General features: G+C 36.2%; 6 protein-coding genes and 1 long non-coding RNA gene across 16 annotated transcripts; 3 read left to right on the top strand and 4 right to left on the bottom strand.

The window, feature by feature from the left end:
• The first annotated feature begins 876 nt into the window (after positions 1-876).
• On the top strand, positions 877-2,588 carry LOC143178265 (uncharacterized). The gene is made up of 4 exons (XM_076376821.1): positions 877-1,712; positions 1,796-1,974; positions 2,058-2,241; positions 2,449-2,588. The coding sequence occupies exons 1-3, from the start codon at positions 951-953 to the stop codon at positions 2,212-2,214; spliced, it is 1,098 nt and encodes a 365-aa protein (XP_076232936.1). The 5' UTR covers positions 877-950; the 3' UTR covers positions 2,215-2,241; positions 2,449-2,588.
• Positions 2,462-3,366, top strand: LOC143178186 (INO80 complex subunit C). Its single transcript, XM_076376743.1, has 3 exons — positions 2,462-2,639; positions 2,867-2,934; positions 3,015-3,366. The coding sequence occupies exons 1-3, from the start codon at positions 2,462-2,464 to the stop codon at positions 3,144-3,146; spliced, it is 378 nt and encodes a 125-aa protein (XP_076232858.1). The 3' UTR covers positions 3,147-3,366.
• On the bottom strand, positions 2,721-5,824 carry P23 (cytosolic prostaglandin E synthase). 3 transcript variants are annotated; one of them, XM_076376502.1, is made up of 4 exons: positions 5,586-5,824; positions 4,087-4,462; positions 3,869-3,935; positions 2,721-3,405 (listed from the first exon to the last, which is right to left on the bottom strand). In XM_076376502.1, the coding sequence occupies exons 1-4, from the start codon at positions 5,600-5,602 to the stop codon at positions 3,392-3,394; spliced, it is 474 nt and encodes a 157-aa protein (XP_076232617.1). In that variant the 5' UTR covers positions 5,603-5,824; the 3' UTR covers positions 2,721-3,391. The 3 variants fall into 3 exon arrangements, with proteins under 3 accessions (XP_076232617.1, XP_076232459.1, XP_076232541.1); XM_076376344.1 differs by having other exon boundaries at positions 2,721-3,935; positions 5,586-5,794; XM_076376426.1 differs by lacking the exon at positions 5,586-5,824 and adding an exon at positions 5,102-5,517 and having other exon boundaries at positions 2,721-3,935.
• A 787-nt stretch (positions 5,825-6,611) lies between these two features.
• Bor (ATPase family AAA domain containing bor) lies at positions 6,612-9,855 on the top strand. Of its 2 annotated transcripts, XR_013002391.1 has the most exons (5): positions 6,612-6,905; positions 7,344-7,818; positions 8,100-9,123; positions 9,219-9,689; positions 9,760-9,855. XR_013002391.1 is itself a non-coding variant. In XM_076382810.1 (4 exons), exons 1-4 carry the CDS (start codon positions 6,707-6,709, stop codon positions 9,351-9,353), a joined length of 1,833 nt encoding a protein of 610 aa, XP_076238925.1. In that variant the 5' UTR covers positions 6,612-6,706; the 3' UTR covers positions 9,354-9,855. The 2 variants fall into 2 exon arrangements, 1 of the variants encoding a protein (XP_076238925.1); XM_076382810.1 differs by having other exon boundaries at positions 9,219-9,855.
• Skp2 (S-phase kinase-associated protein 2) lies at positions 9,369-13,877 on the bottom strand. Of its 3 annotated transcripts, XM_076382842.1 has the most exons (7): positions 13,665-13,877; positions 12,299-12,610; positions 11,936-12,215; positions 11,559-11,841; positions 11,405-11,447; positions 11,197-11,324; positions 9,369-11,110 (listed from the first exon to the last, which is right to left on the bottom strand). In XM_076382842.1, exons 1-7 carry the CDS (start codon positions 13,742-13,744, stop codon positions 10,764-10,766), a joined length of 1,473 nt encoding a protein of 490 aa, XP_076238957.1. In that variant the 5' UTR covers positions 13,745-13,877; the 3' UTR covers positions 9,369-10,763. The 3 variants fall into 3 exon arrangements, with proteins under 3 accessions (XP_076238957.1, XP_076238947.1, XP_076238949.1); XM_076382832.1 differs by having other exon boundaries at positions 11,405-11,841; XM_076382834.1 differs by lacking the exon at positions 13,665-13,877 and adding an exon at positions 12,702-12,931 and having other exon boundaries at positions 11,405-11,841.
• Positions 13,116-13,680, bottom strand: LOC143182119 (uncharacterized). The gene is made up of 2 exons (XR_013002395.1): positions 13,546-13,680; positions 13,116-13,464 (listed from the first exon to the last, which is right to left on the bottom strand). It is a non-coding gene; the product is annotated as an uncharacterized LOC143182119 (long non-coding RNA).
• Positions 13,859-15,452, bottom strand: LOC143182095 (uncharacterized). 5 transcript variants are annotated; one of them, XM_076382858.1, is made up of 4 exons: positions 15,195-15,452; positions 14,641-14,785; positions 14,403-14,558; positions 13,859-13,992 (listed from the first exon to the last, which is right to left on the bottom strand). In XM_076382858.1, exons 1-3 carry the CDS (start codon positions 15,322-15,324, stop codon positions 14,423-14,425), a joined length of 411 nt encoding a protein of 136 aa, XP_076238973.1. In that variant the 5' UTR covers positions 15,325-15,452; the 3' UTR covers positions 13,859-13,992; positions 14,403-14,422. The 5 variants fall into 5 exon arrangements, with proteins under 5 accessions (XP_076238973.1, XP_076238998.1, XP_076238990.1 ...); XM_076382883.1 differs by having other exon boundaries at positions 13,887-13,996; XM_076382875.1 differs by having other exon boundaries at positions 13,890-14,016.
• Between the last annotated feature and the right edge of the window lie 979 nt (positions 15,453-16,431).

Here is a 16,431-nt window from a genome sequence, read left to right as displayed (position 1 = left end):
AATCCAGATTTAAATTTACCCCAAATTTAATGCTTGACTCAAACGAAACACTTGCAAATTTGATATTATAAAAATTATAGTCACAGTCGAGCGTTATTTGTTGTAAAAGTGTATGAGAAATATTTAGATTTTGAAAACTTTCAGAATTATAGAATTTGAATAAATATTTGAATATTTGAATAAATATTTAAATATTTGAAAATTTGAAAAATGATAAACGAATTGTCTTTGGTGGAAAAATTCGTGTAATTATATGTAATTTAAAGTAATATTTAACCAGACACCTGTATGTATTTCAAATTACGTATCAAGTCGAATTAAGGCGTCGATTGATCGACGGTAAGTAACAAAAATTTTATTTTGCAAAGTTACTTCACGTTTCAACGTTAAAACTCAATGAAATCGATATTTTACGAATTTTAATTTACAAACTATAAAAACTACGTTATATTAAAATCTACAAATACGTATAGTTTAATAAATATTGGTAAAAGAGGTTAGATACGTTAGAAACTGTAAAACGTTTTGTTCAAACCTCTTTCCCTCTGATTAATAAAATATCATCGAGCAAAGTTTGTGATGTACTTACAATTCAAGAATTCTTTATAGATAATATTCTTGCAATGTATCTTAATGAAATTATTACAATAAAAGCGGATAAATGACATATCAATGAAAGCTTTTAACGCATACTTCGATCTTCTATTCTTATTAACAACTCAGCACGTTAATTCATCTGCGAAATATAAATTATTTAATAGCGTGTTATAAATTTGAGTTATGAAGTTGGGTAAGAAGACGATCGCAAAAAGTTGTTTATGGTATGATGTGTTGTCAATTTTTAATAGCGAATAATTATTTTTTAATATTTTTCTACACACATCTGAAAACGTTTCCTCGTAACGATATCTTGTCATCATGAGCAATTATATAATATCGTGATTTGAGACATGTTTAAAGGGCCAATGTTGAACATGGACAAATTTATTCACATGTTTGTTCAAAATTTAGGTTTAAAAATAGAAGCTCCTCTTTGTAAAAGTACTGATAAAATCGCGTTCATAACGTATGTTGACAGAGCTTGTAGGATCAAACAACAATTGCTTTACACTTTAGAGAAGATCAAAGAAATCTATATGAAACAGAATCTAGATTTATCGGATGAGAAAAGTGTGCAATACTTTATAGAGAAACATACCAATTTCGTTGATAAATTTATTCTCTTGAATAATACGCGAATATTGGCGACTCATTTAAAGAATATTAATACAAAGATACTACAGAAAGTTAGAGCAAGAAGAAAACATGTGGAGAATTCGAAAAAAGTAGAGCCCAAAGTAATAAGTAAAAATGTGTCCTGGAAAAAAAAAATTAGAGTGAACATAGAGAATAAGTTGACTGGATCAAAGAAACATGCATTGTTACCCATATCCTACAAAGAAAAACATAGTGTTCTACATAAAAGAAATAAGTATAAGAAAGTCACTGTACTCGAAAATACTAAAACATCTTATTATAATGTTGCTACACTTAACAAAGATACTGATATTTTAAGAGTAAAAGATTCTAAACCTTCCAAGTATAATATGCAGAACAGTGCTATGAACATTGTAAAAAAAGAAGTAAAAATGGCAGAGAAGTTCTTATGGTTGTGCATACAAGATGTAGAATGCATAAAGAAGAAAGTAGAAATTATTCTTTACATAACAAAGGTTTCATAACAAATATATCATTATTTTCCTCAAATTTTCAAACATATTTTCATGCTTACTTTGATTTAATATCTCTTACACAGAAAAATAATTGTCCTGACTCAGTGGAACTAATGGAATACAATCAAATTCTTTGCCGGCATGCAATTTTATGTTTGATTGAGCCAAGTAAAAAAGCTTTTGTGTTCTTGGAAGACAATTTATCAGTTACCATTAAAAAATACTTATCAAAAGGATATAAGTATCAGTTTGAATTTCAGAGGTATTTTATTACAAAAGAAAGCAATACATATATACATTCATGTATAAGTATTGAGAGGTTCAATGGATTAACATTTTTTGTAGAGATTCTCAGGACTACTATACTGCTTTGATTATTTTGAGTCAGTGGGCCAAAGTTTTGCTTAAACACATCAATACAACCATGATGCATACAATTTGTGGTATATTAGGATGTGATGCAGAAGACGTATTAGTTTTATATAGCCCAGAAGAAAAATGATTATAAATGATTTCGTTAAAACTTAATGTAACTTTCTAATAAAGATATTTTTTTTAGCGTATTTATACTGTAACAAATTGGATGTAAATATTTTAGATGATAGTTTATCATATAGATAACTTACATAATTAATCTTAATAAATGTCACTGATTAATTCTATCAGTTAATATGTTTTTACGTACATCGCGTTGGTATTCATGATTAACTTTCATAAAATATTTATAACATTATAGGTAAAATGGAAAAATGGTGAACGAAGAAATGGTGGATTTTAACAAAAAACCACAACCAGTTTTTAAGAATCCGATTTTTCAACAAAAATTTCGACCTACTAGTACCACTGGAAAAAAACGAACTTGGCGCTCTTTAAAGCAAGTCTTGGCTCAGGAACGTGCTTTACCATGGCCTGCGGAAGTAGTACATTGTACGAACACTTATCAAAATACTTTAATAGAATTCGAACGATTTCAATCATTGGGTATTTAAAAATTGCTAATTATAAAAATTGCGTAAGAAATCCTTATATTTTTATTCAATTTAAGAACTTTCGAAATTCCTAATTATTACGATTCAAATCGATCAATAAAATATACGTAACGATGGTAATTTACGACGAGTAATATATTGTCGCCAATTTTATAAAAATTTCAGACAGTTCCATTAATGCACCGCCAAGCTTTAGACCAGCAAAAAAATATTCGGATATCTCCGGATTACCTGTGAGTAATAATCCTCAACATGATTGTACAATCAGTTACATAATTAAAACGTAGATATATAAATTACATTTATTTTACAGGCACGATATACAGATCCACAGAGTAAATTATACTACGCAACTGCTGAAGAATTCCCAACAGTCCGAAATCTACCAATGGATATAACTGCTGGATATCTGGCATTACGCGGCGCTTCCAGTATTGTTGGATAAATGAATTGATATTTTATTTTCTATTATTTCTTTAATATTTAGACAGTATAGAAGACGAATGGTTCCCGGTATTTCAGTTGTTCATTCATTTTCAATAAATGAACGTAAGAAGTAATTGTATAATTGTTATGTACGATGAATAGTGAGTAGAAACAGAAGTATATTAAGATAAAATTATTCACAGTGATACATAACTGGCGATATAAATTGGTTTAACCGAGTGACTCGCACTTTACATTCTTTTTTTAAACGGGATTTCCTGAAATAAACAATTCCACAAATAATTTAAGTCGTTTTCATGATTTCATTTCTTTTGTATTTTTACGCAAGTAATCGTTATTAAAAAAGCTTGTCCATTATAACTTAGTATACGAACTACAGGCTAAAGGATTGGAGAACCTTTAAAAAGTATTACTCTTTGTAATGTCGACCACTGTACTGTTTTTATGTTGACAGTTACTTTTCGTGCACCTTATTTACTCGCCTGTCTGCTACTGAAACACGGACCTTTAGCAACTTTGCAAAAATTATTTGTAATTAGAAAATAAAAATAGTATGGCCTATTGAAATACCGCCTGATGGTGCACTACTCTTAGGTCGCCATTTCTTTTTTTATTTTTATTGTTTTAACGAAGATTATTTTAAAGTAGCATCAATATCATTTCATTCAAGCAGATCAGGTAAATCTTCGTCGTCACTATCCATTTCGTCATTTCCCATACCTTCAAAATCATCAAAGGTTGGTTTACTACCTGTTGAATCTCCTAATCCACCCATTAGTTGCATCATCTGTAAATGATTTGGAATGTAAAGTCAAATGAATCACAGTCAAAATATATCAAAGCTTAAGCTTCGTGTAATGACTCTGGAGCAGATATCCTAATTTTCTTAAACACAATATAAAAAATTAAAGAAACATCTTGGAGAAATGTTTCATTACCTCTGCTAAATCAGTTTTTCCTTCACCAGCTTCTTCGTCGCTGTCATCTTCATCCTTCCACTTATTGAAATCACTCTTTAACCAATGAGCTTTCGTCTTTTCCTTTGTTAATCTTGGCCAATATGGACCCTCTTCTTTTTTGGAGAGAACAAATTCAATAGTCCTTCCCCTCAAGTTTTGAACTGTTTTTTGTGGAACAATTTCTTTATACAAGTTAATTGTAACTTCATGCATTTTTTGTTCTGTTCCACCTATTCCTTTAAAATATATCATTTCTGGTTCAATTTTAATATCTGGATTCTTACAGTCTTCTAGACAGATGGTGACAAATAAAATGTCTCTCCTCTGTGCCCACATAACAGGTGGGACAGGCAATCTAAAAATTAAATACAAAAATTAATAGCCTTCAGTGATGGAAAACTGCATAAAATTATAAAATTAATCTAGGGAGATAGCTAAAATGTTAAACTTTAAAAATATTTAAGTTAGAATAAAAAACTATTATTCTACAACAATTGAACGATTTAAAAATTAGTAAGTAACATTAATATAAACAGCAATGCTGAAGTTTATAAAAGTTACAAGTATAGAACGATTTATTATTTAGATCATTGATTCATTGCATCAATTATTCGTTATTAATGAAAGCAGAGATGTATTTGCTAAATAAAAAATGTACGTATCGTAAACGCCTTCTTGAATAACACACTATGCATACGTGCATAAATAAGCGTATATACATGTTTATACATAATACGAACGTATGTACACACATATTCGTAACACTATCCGACGAAACAGTGTTCAAATTTCATTTCTCGCAAAATCATTCATAAAGAATTTCCAACGAACATTCCATTCAAATTTACTAAACGAGATTTGTACTTTTCATAAAATGTTGCAATTAAAACTACATTAATTACACGAATAGCATAATGGACCTAGGTAAAGGTTAGGAATAAAGCTTTATGGTTTCCGACAAAAACCGCTAGTCATTACAGATAAAATGACACACCGCTATCACAGAATGATCCAGGAAAATTCGAATAATTGTGCATTATTAAATGCAATCAGTTGCAGCTCATAAAAGCACAAGACGCATTATTCGTGTTTCAAAAATATCGATAAATAGTTGCAAATACGAGCTATTAAAAGCTTCTACATCGGAACTCGATTATCCGATGTTTCACGAACGGGGTTAATAGACAATTAGACATTTCTCATCGACAAAACGCTGGCCATTGGAAACTAGATCGCTGTTATATCGCGATTCGAGTAAAAATGGAAATACAAGAGAATTTCTCGCGATTCTTCTCCAGAAATTTCGAGAATCAATAAAGCCGTCTTACAACATGGCGGTGTTTCGAAAGCCACGAGGCGGCATTCGAGCTCTTTTCACGAATATCCACCGCTTTTCTCATGATAATATTGACAGGATGGAATCTAGGAGCCGACCACTGGATTCGACGGATGTTTTATGTGAATTTCAGTATACTTACTGGCCTTCTTGAGTCATATTTCAAGAGCTTCGTTCCGCGAGAAGCAGCAAACAAACAGAGCACTTACGTATCGCGCTATATAGACCTCTGATGCGAGCGTGTTTCGAGATTCAACTATCGACCAAACAAAATGGCGATTGGGTGCCTCCTTCGATGTCGACTTCACTCTTGTTTCTAAAGTCGAACTTTTGAACGCTCTGATTACGCGCCTTTTTTAATCTCGGAATGAAAGCAGCCTTAATTACTTGGATTGAAATTAAATATATGTTATATTAGTACTAGTGTGTCTTTTTGGCATATGCATGACGGGGGACCTCTTTACAATCTTCAAATTTTCAAATTTTTAAACGTTCAAATTTTCAAACATTCAAATTTTCAAACTTTCAAATTTTCAAACGTTCAAATTTTCGAACTTTCAAATTTTCAAATATTAGAATTTTTTGTACAACAAAATCACCTACCTTCTCGTGTTGTATTTTATATTGATAGATTCTAGATTAATAAAATAATCTACTTAGGTATATTACATATTTTAATTACGAGAATACAAAGCAAACTAATAAAATTGGCAGAGTGGCAAAAATTATCTAATTCAAAAACCGGGTTTTTTGAATTGTCACTTTTGAGATACACGTGCGATATATTTATCTATGTAACTGCACACTGATTTTTTAACATATCGTCATATCCAAAACCTTATATCTTACCACTAACAATATTTCCCATTTCTAGTGGCCATCACTTTTTAATTAATACATAATTCCATTTTACGAAAATCACATGCGCGTTTAACCTCACCATGAACAGCCAGAGAGCAATACATGCGCATATGTACTACGCATCATTAGTCACGTGGAGTCCTAACCTCTGAGGAAGGGGGAAGAACTCCGCCAATGGGTTTCGCGTATTTGTTATAGTATATCACACGATTTTTTAAACCGTTCTACTATACATTCACGCGTTCCGCTGTTCAAACGGGAATATGTGTAGAATCCCGGTCCAGAGTCCACTCGTTCCGATTTTCACGCTAGCAGTGCACGTGAGGATCCCTCGCGGTGAGGAAAAGTGAGAAGATACGCGTTCTGTTCACCGGCTACATCGTTTCGAGGCAAGACTGAACCATGTCGTGGCTTTTCGGGTATCGTAATGCACAGCCGCAGGATTTCTCGCAGTTTGTACAACCACCGGCATCGGGGAACATTGGCGGCGACGGCGATGTCCCACGTACACCGACTACGAGGTCTCAAATGGAAGCTTACCGATTCGACTCGAGTGCCTTGGAAAGAGCAGCCGCGGCTGCTAAGGAACTCGAGAGATCACGTACGGTCAAAGATTTTTCATTAAACGTTTCTGTTTCGTCGATTCGTTGCGACAGGTTACGTAAGCTGCAAACGTTCTTTTTGGGTTAAGAGCCTCGTGCTCTACCACTGACACGATGCTTTCAGCCCTCACTCCGCAATGATGCAACAGTCCATTGTTGCGGAGGAGCTTAGAAAATTGTTTTCATGAATGAAACCATTCATGAAACGGGGAAGAATGTTATTTGAAAATGTTTGTTCAATCGTTGACGCGCGGAGGCAATGTTTCGAGCCTTTTGAATGGTTTTCAGCGGTCTTTCGTCATTATTTTTTAGTTACTGAATATTTTTTTTTTTGGTATGTAAAAATATTTTGCCTGTTAAGAATTCTATGGGTTCTATCTATTAATAGTTTACGAGTAAGCTTTACGATAAGGTTTTTTATGATTCTGCTTGTATAGAACATGCCAAAGAAGCGCTGGAACTCTCTAAACTACAAGAAACGACCAAACAGTTTGAAATGCAAACGGAGTTGAAGAAGTATGAAGCTAACATAGAACAAATGAAAGCAGACCAGAGGCGTATTGAAGGGGAGGAAAGAAGGAAAACCCTTCAAGAGGAAACCAAGCAGCATCAGATGAGAGCTCAGTATCAGGATCAACTTGCGAGGAAGAGATACGATGAACAGTTAATACAACAGCAGAGAATGAATGATGAGAATTTAAAGAGGCAAGAAGAATCAGTAGCCAAACAAGAAGCAATGAGGAAAGCTACGATAGAGCACGAGATGGAGTTGAGACACAAAAATGAAATGCGAAAGTTGGAGGCAGAGCTGAAAGCCAAAGCAAAGATTGATAGAGAGAATCAGGACTTGAATTTAGAGCAAATCAGATTAAAGGCCTCAGAAAAGAGGATCACTGTCTTGGAGTCTATAAAGTAAGTTAGCAAAGATCACAGAGGTAGAACTTGACAAGTCAAAGGGATAGAACTAAGGGAATGACTAGTACAATGAAATTTAAATTTTTTTACATTTTCAAATACACAAGCTCAATCTAAAGACCAAATAAAAATACAGTTTAGAACATTTGGTACTTTAAAATTACTCTCCTGTAAAGTTCAGAAAATGCAACTTGTCAAGTTTCTTCCCCTGTATTTTCCAGTTGTTAATATTACAAAACTTCTCAAGAACATTAAACCACATGCATGAAATATTTCAGAACCGCAGGTTCGGTGTTAGGCTCTGGCGCAACAGCTCTTCTAAACGACTGGGACAAAATTATCGCTGCCGCTGGTGGCTTGTCTCTCTTAGCGTTCGGTGTATATACCGCAAAAGGTACCACAGGTGTGGCAGCGCGGTACATAGAGTCACGATTAGGGAAACCATCGTTGGTACGAGAGACTTCTAGATTTACAGTACTGGATACAGTGCGGCATCCAATTGAAGCAGTGAAGAAACTAAAAGACAAACAGACTGACGCTCTTTCTGGCGTCGTACTCGCGCCAAAGCTCGAAGAAAGGTTGCGCGACATAGCCATAGCGACGAAGAACACGAAGCAAAATCGAGGAATGTATAGAAACATACTAATGCACGGTCCGCCAGGAACTGGTAAGACAATGTTTGCCAAGAAGCTGGCGGAGCACTCAGGCATGGATTACGCGATCGTGACTGGAGGAGATCTAGCTCCTCTAGGTCGAGACGGTGTCACTGCCATTCACAAAGTCTTCGACTGGGCGATGACGTCCAGAAAAGGTCTACTGCTTTTCATTGACGAGGCGGACGCCTTCCTAAGGAAGCGATCCAGCGAACACATTTCAGAAGATCTGAGAGCGATGTTAAACGCTTTTCTGTATAGAACGGGCGAGCAGAGCAACAAATTTATGTTGGTCCTCGCCTCGAATACTCCAGAACAATTCGATTGGGCCGTGAACGACAGATTAGACGAAATGGTAGAGTTCCGTCTGCCAGGACGGGAAGAACGTGAACGTTTAGTTCGTCTTTACTTCGATAAGTTCGTTCTGCAGCCTGCGATCGAGGGAAACAAGAGACTAAAGATCGCGCAGTTTGATTACAGTGCGCTTTGTAGTAAGATGGCTGAAATAACCGAAGGAATGTCTGGAAGAGAATTGGCGAAACTGGGAGTCGCGTGGCAGGCAGCGGCCTACGCCTCTAAAGACGGAGTTTTGACGGAGCAGATGGTTATAGAGAGATGTATCGAGGCTGTCAAACAACATAAGCAAAAGGTGAGAGACACAAGAGAGCATGTAAATATTATAGAACAATTCGGCCTGTTTAAGACATTCTTGACTCATAACAATAATTTTTATCTGTTGCACAGGTTCAATGGCAAAGTGAGCAAGAGAAACAAGAATCTAAGTCGATCTACGCCACAGAAAAGGAACCAAACATTACAGTGATTAAACCGAAACGCGCGATCGAACCAGCACTAGAGACAACAGTCACAACAGCTTAATTAATTGTAGTCGCGTTAAAACAGCGAATCATATTTTATTACAAAAAAGAAAACAGAAACGTAATATTACTAAGTGGAAGTGACAAGGGTACAAATGACATTGTTAGGGAGACGAATTCGATGTACAGTTCTCACGCCTAAGCAAATGCCCATGTGTATAAATATTGTAAAGTAATAGTTGCATTTGTTAGAAGTATGAATTCCTAACTTGATTAAACTTCAAACTGAACATACGCATATACGAGTATTCGATTATAATTGGAAATGAAAACGAGACAGGTTCCACGCGTCAAAGTTCGGTATACTGTATTCTCTGTTTATCTTTGTGTTCTACTGGTAAGTTCTAACGCGGAAACATGATCGTCTGTCACAAAATTGTGCCTATGTATCCTATTTCATGTTACAGTGATTCCCAGGTTACATGTAGTAGCAATAAAGTGCTCAGGAACGATGATTATAAATCGATAATGTAAAGTATATTACACAGTATTCAGAAATATGAGTTGCCTGGTTCCTTCAAATATTTTAACACAATTCGTTTATAAATTTCTATTCCTGAATAATCGTACATGCATGAAAACTAACATGATTCTATACAAACATTTCAAAGACTTTTTATTGTATTCTCAAAGGGTTTAATAAATATGTAATTTTTGTTATTGTTATTTATTAAACAATTTGAATTTATTACCTAGTCAGTAGCTTGAGATATTGCCGATTAACAGTGCTAACCTTCTTAATTCTTATACGACATTTATAATTGCAGTCATTTTGCTGATAAGTATAAAGTTTATTACATGATAAATAAAGATCTGCGTTATTCATTATTAGTATTTTTCGGTGAAATCACAAGCGATGAAATAGAAATTTGATTTACAGTAGAACGTTTTGTAAAAGCACAATACACGTTTACAATATAACGTAACGAAAAACAAGCTACCCATAAAATATTTTCACACAGCCCCACCAGGTAGATGAATCGTATATTCGCGGAGTATTCTGTCGGGAAAAGTACAGTTTTTTTTACAGATGCACGAGAAATGATAGTAAAAAATGAAGCATGTCAAATGATATGAAATCTAATTCGTTAGAAAATAACGAATCTCTCGTTAATTCATATCGGTATCCGATTCTCAAAAAATTGTATTTGTTTCCCTTGCATAGTTATTTATATGTATATGAATGATATGTAAATGCCTTCGATTAAGAAAGACTAAGAAAAAGATGATATACAAAAAGTATATTGATTTAATTTTATTTCGATAGTACCGCAAGATCAGTCTCTCGATAAAAAGGCACTTTGCAAAAAGGCACAGTATTTATATCACGTACATTCCATTTTCCCTTTGGTTTTTTTTTACTCGATTTTTACCATTATTCTTACACGAAAGAATGTTATCCGTACGTACTTCAATCTCTAACACGAAGCCCCCAGATACTCGTCCTTCTTACACCGACCGTTGGTCTAGCAACGGAACTATATAGGAACTTATTGAGTTGAGTCTCACTACAGGTAACTTGTAAAGTTTTTAGTACCGGTTCAGACATCAAGCCAAAGACGTCTAAATACAGCAAAGATGGCATATACGTCAGCGTTATATACGTTGACGGCGGTATACCATAGCAGCGACTCAGAGACAAATGTTCTAACTTCGATAAATCTAGCAAGTTACGAACAGTGTTCATTGTGAGCATAGTACAATCGCTCAAATCTAATTCTACTATGTCTGGACAACATTTTACTAAATCTTTGACATCTGAAATAAAAGCATGTGTTACCCAAACCAAAATAAAAGCAAGTGATACACAATCGATGTTAATTCCTCACCAAAATTATACTTACTGTCGTCTGTCATTGTTTTCCTACAACCAGCTATGTTTAAACGAGTAACAGATCGAGGTAGAGACTTACAGAGTAACGTCATGGACTCTGTATCCAAACCGCACCAAGCCATATTGACAGCGCTCAAACTGAAAATATTAACAAATAACTTAGAATCATTTGTGTACAATTCATTTACAAATGTGTTATAATAAATTGCTTTTCTTACTTCGTAAGTTTCATTAAGTCCTTAATACATTCGACGTCCATACCTTCGCACATTGTTAAATTCAAAATTTCTAAGTCGCTATTTTCACTCATAGCTTTGCAACACGATTTGTTTAATACACATTTTTCTAGAGATAACTTTTTCAGATATTTACATTTAGACAATAGCATAGCCAATCCGTCTGGAGAAATGACTGCCAGTGAGAGATCTAAGTACTGTAATTTGCTAATATAACCATCGGTAAAGATTTCGCTGTTTTCGAGAAACACTGGATCTGCGATTTCTGCTTGAGCAAGTCGAAGTATCTGAACACCTCGTGGTAATATATGTCCCAATGTGCCTTCGTTTAACACTTTACCGCCCAAATCTAATCTACTCCATAACGCTTCGTCTCGCGCTATTTGACACCATCGTTTACAAACTAACATAGAACGTACCTAAAATAAACGACAACAGAGTTCCATTAAGAAATTTCATGTACAAAGTGTTTTCATATGCAGTATTTTCTTCTCTTTAAATGGATAAACTTACCAAACATTTCTTGGGAAGCCATTTTAATATCATTAGAATCATTTCATCAGACAGTTTATTAAATTTGTCCTCACCAACAATTGATGGTTTCTTTTTTCTTCTATAGAGGTAGAAATGTTCAAAACTGCTTCTTTCAGGGGAAGCATTTACATTATCTTTACTAAAACTTTCTTTTGTTTCAATATAATTATCTAATTCCATCCTAGAAGAATAGCCAGATTCGTTTCCTATTGTTGAGTAAGCTGCTGGCTCCTCCAGCTCGTATGGATCTTGCTCCAGTCTAAATATGAGTTTTAAAATTGTGTAAATATGTGCTGCATGATGTTACTGAATCTGAGCAAAGCAATTGTCTATGGAACAAACCTATCTATATTTACAGCTTCAAAGCTGGAACTTCTGTAAACATTTTCTTGATTTTCAAAATTATCAAGTTTTTTATATTGTCTGTTGTCATCAAAACTAGGTGAAACTGCATCTTCCTGAGATTGAGACTTTCTGCTGCTCTCATATAATGCTTCTTCTTCTTCTAACATACTAACTCCCATTTCCTCTAAAATTTCTGGTTCCACAATATTTGTCTCACCAGAACACGACCATTTTCCACTATTCTTAGACTCACTATTCAGGGTACTATTCAAGTTGTTATTACAGCTGTCATCCAACCGTAATCGTTTACTATAAAATGCATATAAATACACAAAATTAACGACAACACAATTCTGAATAATACAGTAATAATGTCAACTGATTGAATGTCAAAAACAACCTGTTCCACCAGGGTGAAGAAGGCGACTCTGCAGACATATTAATCCCAAGATTTGTCTGAAAGTAGGTTCCTAATCTCTCCCGCAAAAGTGTAAAAATCGATATTCAAATAAATTAGGAGTAAGCAGAAGACACAGATAACACGGACAATTGATGAGCAATGATCTTATGTTTACACAATAAAGGTCATTATTACTCTCTGATCAACACAATTATTAGTTTCAAACGAACAAGACAGAGGACACTCCTTTTGTAAAGAAAAATTTAAGCTTACGACTTCAAAGAAAATAATTCACTTTTTACAAAAAAAATCTAAGCACTATTGACTGAAACATCTTAAGTGCAATTAATGCTCAAATTCATAGCAATAAACGAATTCTCAATAAACTTCAATGAAATACGAAATACATATGCAAAAAAGCAATATGTGCACAATGCAGATCACAATAACAACAATAATGCAACTCAAATATTCAGTCTTATATCTCATAAAATTCTCCAAAATACGACGCAATTTGCAATACAACTTAACAGACCAAAGCAAAATCGTCGAGGCAAGGGCTAGAAAAGGCCATTCTCCAAGTAACTCGACGTCCCCTTAAAACTGTTCTTTCTCTATTTACTCCCCGAGCCATGCAACAGATTAGTAAACTCGATACGAAAGTCCTCTATCGCAGAACTCCTTTCGCTCCGTTCCGCCCACGAATTGGTCACCGAAAAATCTCGCGTCTCAGCTGCGATCGATGCACTGGGTCGATAACGAACTTAAAAGGTAATAAACGACTCCAGTATCGCTGATGTACGATAATCAACGATAGAACACAGGCAAAGGTTCTTAACCTTACCTGAGCGCGCGAGAAAATGCACCTGCATCACCCCGAGCAACAGGTAAGAGGGCTGCACGAGATTACCAAAACTTGGGAGCCTCCCCTGAGAGAGGGAGACACCCTATGAACCGACTCACCTTTCGGGCGGCGACAGTTCCTCCGAATTTTCCAGGCAATCCTCGCCCAGAGCTGTGTGCTCCGCCACGCCGGAATTCATTTTTGGCGGAATACCGTCGCGGTGGCCTTTTTTCAATCGCCGCTGGTCGCGCAGTCGAAAAACAATCGCTCTAGTGGCGGCCCAGAGTCGCTCGGATCGCGCGCGGTGATTGGCTGCGTTCCGTCAGCCCTCGTCCTGATTGGTGGAGCGCTCGAGGGCCTTGAGATGGCGGGAAACCGAGGGAAATCGATCGCGCGGTATCGGCCGCCAACCGCTGCTACCTGAAACACAATCGGCGCTGCCTGTGCCTTCCTCGAAGGGCACGGCGCGCTCTATGATAGAAAATTGAAGGATCTAGTCTGGAGGAAATGAATTTCTTCTATGGACAAATAAAGTACTGTTGAATCTATATTTGAAATTTGAAATTTGAATTTAAATTTGAATTCAAATTTAACGGAATCTGGTGTTAGTAAATTAGGAAGAAGGTGTAACATTAGGAAAAATGTAACATAGGTCGTTTCGCCTTACAGCCTCAGATATATCCTAGAAAATAAGTAACAGTGTAAAAGAAAGACTGTTTCATAATTCCTAAGGAATTTTCATAGAAAAGAAACTTGTAATAAAGAGTTGAATAAAAAAAACACATAAGGCAGGCCTTAGGTGTTAGAATTAAAAAGAAGAAATACTTTACGATTTTATTAACCCATACGACTCTTACATTTCTTTCGTCCAAAGGCTTTAATACTTCAGGCCTTTCAGCCTTCGATCCTCCGCGTATATCTTTAGCTGCATGTTCACCAAATCCGAGGTCTTCTTGCGGAAGTTGAAGCGGGACTCTGTGGGCTCGATCCCCTGCGAATGCCACCAGCCGTAACTGGAAAGGAAATCAGTTCCGCTGGAGTGAACAGAATATATTTTTTAGGGTGGATGTGGACAAGGTGAAAAGAGAAAGTTACGCGCGACTGGTGAGCAGGGGCCAACGACGAACATCCTCGGAGCTCTTTTTCTCTTTGCTCGTGGCTCGCTCCAGCGCCTCGCTCGCATCAAGGTGGTTCACGTCCTCGTACTCTTTGGAATAGAATTTTGGCGTGATGGGCTCACCTGCGAAATTGGGACACCACTTAGAGCGTTTAGGCTAAATCTGTGGCCATAAGGCGAAACGACAGAGGAAACCGTAACTTAGAAAAAGCATTAAATTTAGAAGCTAGTTTGTTCACTTCCATGGCAATTGAGAATATTTATTTGCGCAATTGTGGGGAGATGAATAGAATAAAAAAATTATTTAGAGATAGCAGATTCAAGTTTTTAGAGACAAAACTAGGAATGAATATTTCTGTACCTGAGTCAACGTAACCCAAGTACTTAATTTTGAAAAAATGGATTTGGGTCAGCCTGGCTTACAAGTATAAATTTGCTTCGAATATTTTCAAAATAAAAATATGTCACTCGTGTCATTTTGCCTTACAACCACAGAGATCAGACAGAATTTAGATCTCAGATGCGCGCGTACCGTCGATTTTCGGGACGTAGACTGTCGATCTGCCTGGCAGTCGATTTTGGGAGAAGCACAGCCTAAAGGGTGGTTTATCCGCTCTCTTCGTGGTTGGTGAATACGAATCGCGAGAGCTCGTTAGATCCATAAGATGCTAACACCTTGTTTAATGATCTGGCTCGTTCGGAAGCAACGAAACGATCCACGACACGTCTCGCGTAGTCTTCTCTGCTCAACAATGCGTTCAAGGGGGAGACAATCGTTCTCCATGGGGGTGTATTTGGTCGATACGTTGCGAACATGCTGGAAATAAATATGTACAAACACGAAGGACACTTTCTTGCGAGACTGTCCCTCCTCTTGTCTTCCCCTTCGAGGAGGGGGTCTTTTCTCCCACTTTTCTTCGATTTTCGCGACACACACAACTCGATGTCACATGCTTCAATATTTTCAATTGGACAGAACAGTTTGGCCTTCATGTCATCAAGGACTTTCGAGTGCTGACACGCTCAATTAACGTGGGAAGTTATCATTTAACGAGGGACAATTGCTATTGCTCTCTTATATTGTCTCCCGCAGAGTTCTGCGTGTGGTATCATGCATTCTCTTCGGCTGGAAACGACAGGATGCAAATGGGGAAGAACTACCCAGGCTACGAATTCTCTCAGTTAAATGCTATTTTATTAGGAAGCTTACAAAGTTTCGTAAGACTCGCCGACTTTTACATGGAAGAACCCATGCAATTCGCGAACCTCAGATGAATCAGTTCCAAAAACGTTTCTTCTTTTGTTCCTCGACTCTGAATCGCAGGCAAAGGCATAAATGTATTTGGATGAGGATTTCTACTTGCACGATCGAGAAGCCGCTAACAGGCTTCTTACAAACGTGCACGCGACTCTTCTACTTTCTAAGTGTCTTTTTTTCACGGAAAAAAAAGAATGGGTATCGTTCTCGTTGCTTTGTCGATCGGTGAAACTCAATCTAGGATCGTCGTTAAATCATCTGAAAATCGATGAAGGAGTAACGAGAGGCTTCCTTGTAACATTGACTGGAAAGAAAGATAACAGTGATTGGAAAGAAAGAAAGAAGCAAAGAAAAAACTACGTTCGGTTAAGAAATGTTCGTGACGTTTCTTCTTTTTTTATTCATTTTCATAGGTCTTTTTTTCTTTTTTTGTCTTTTTTTTTTATAAAAAGAAAGAAATGACGAAAATGCTGTTTCTTTACCTCGGGATGCGCAACTCGCGCTCGATCTT

Source organism: Calliopsis andreniformis, chromosome 1, assembly GCF_051401765.1.
Source record: "Calliopsis andreniformis isolate RMS-2024a chromosome 1, iyCalAndr_principal, whole genome shotgun sequence".
Lineage (NCBI taxonomy): Eukaryota > Metazoa > Arthropoda > Insecta > Hymenoptera > Andrenidae > Calliopsis > Calliopsis andreniformis.
Note: the sequence above shows the minus strand (reverse complement) of the source record. Positions and strands in the feature narration are given on the sequence as shown.

Excerpts from the sequence above, each read along its gene's own strand:
- LOC143178265 (XM_076376821.1), top strand. The coding sequence starts at position 951 with ATGTTTAAAGGGCCAATGTTGAACATGGACAAATTTATTCACATGTTT. Across the intron at positions 1,713-1,795 it reads TTATTCTTTACATAACAAAG|AAAAATAATTGTCCTGACTC; the intron begins GTTTCATAACAA and ends TCTCTTACACAG. Across the intron at positions 1,975-2,057 it reads TATCAGTTTGAATTTCAGAG|AGATTCTCAGGACTACTATA; the intron begins GTATTTTATTAC and ends CATTTTTTGTAG.
- LOC143178186 (XM_076376743.1), top strand. The coding sequence starts at position 2,462 with ATGGTGAACGAAGAAATGGTGGATTTTAACAAAAAACCACAACCAGTT. Across the intron at positions 2,640-2,866 it reads GCCTGCGGAAGTAGTACATT|ACAGTTCCATTAATGCACCG; the intron begins GTACGAACACTT and ends TAAAAATTTCAG. Across the intron at positions 2,935-3,014 it reads CGGATATCTCCGGATTACCT|GCACGATATACAGATCCACA; the intron begins GTGAGTAATAAT and ends TTTATTTTACAG.
- P23 (XM_076376344.1), bottom strand. Across the intron at positions 3,936-4,086 it reads GAAAAACTGATTTAGCAGAG|ATGATGCAACTAATGGGTGG; the intron begins GTAATGAAACAT and ends AATCATTTACAG.
- Bor (XM_076382810.1), top strand. The coding sequence starts at position 6,707 with ATGTCGTGGCTTTTCGGGTATCGTAATGCACAGCCGCAGGATTTCTCG. Across the intron at positions 6,906-7,343 it reads TAAGGAACTCGAGAGATCAC|AACATGCCAAAGAAGCGCTG; the intron begins GTACGGTCAAAG and ends CTGCTTGTATAG. Across the intron at positions 9,124-9,218 it reads TCAAACAACATAAGCAAAAG|GTTCAATGGCAAAGTGAGCA; the intron begins GTGAGAGACACA and ends TCTGTTGCACAG.
- Skp2 (XM_076382832.1), bottom strand. The coding sequence starts at position 13,744 with ATGAATTCCGGCGTGGCGGAGCACACAGCTCTGGGCGAGGATTGCCTG. Across the intron at positions 11,842-11,935 it reads GGCTTCCCAAGAAATGTTTG|GTACGTTCTATGTTAGTTTG; the intron begins GTAAGTTTATCC and ends CGTTTATTTTAG. Across the intron at positions 11,111-11,196 it reads GAAAACAATGACAGACGACA|ATGTCAAAGATTTAGTAAAA; the intron begins GTAAGTATAATT and ends CTTTTATTTCAG.
- LOC143182095 (XM_076382858.1), bottom strand. The coding sequence starts at position 15,324 with ATGGATCTAACGAGCTCTCGCGATTCGTATTCACCAACCACGAAGAGA. Across the intron at positions 14,786-15,194 it reads CTACGTCCCGAAAATCGACG|GTGAGCCCATCACGCCAAAA; the intron begins GTACGCGCGCAT and ends CCAATTTCGCAG. Across the intron at positions 14,559-14,640 it reads CCCCTGCTCACCAGTCGCGC|TTACGGCTGGTGGCATTCGC; the intron begins GTAACTTTCTCT and ends TTTCCTTTCCAG.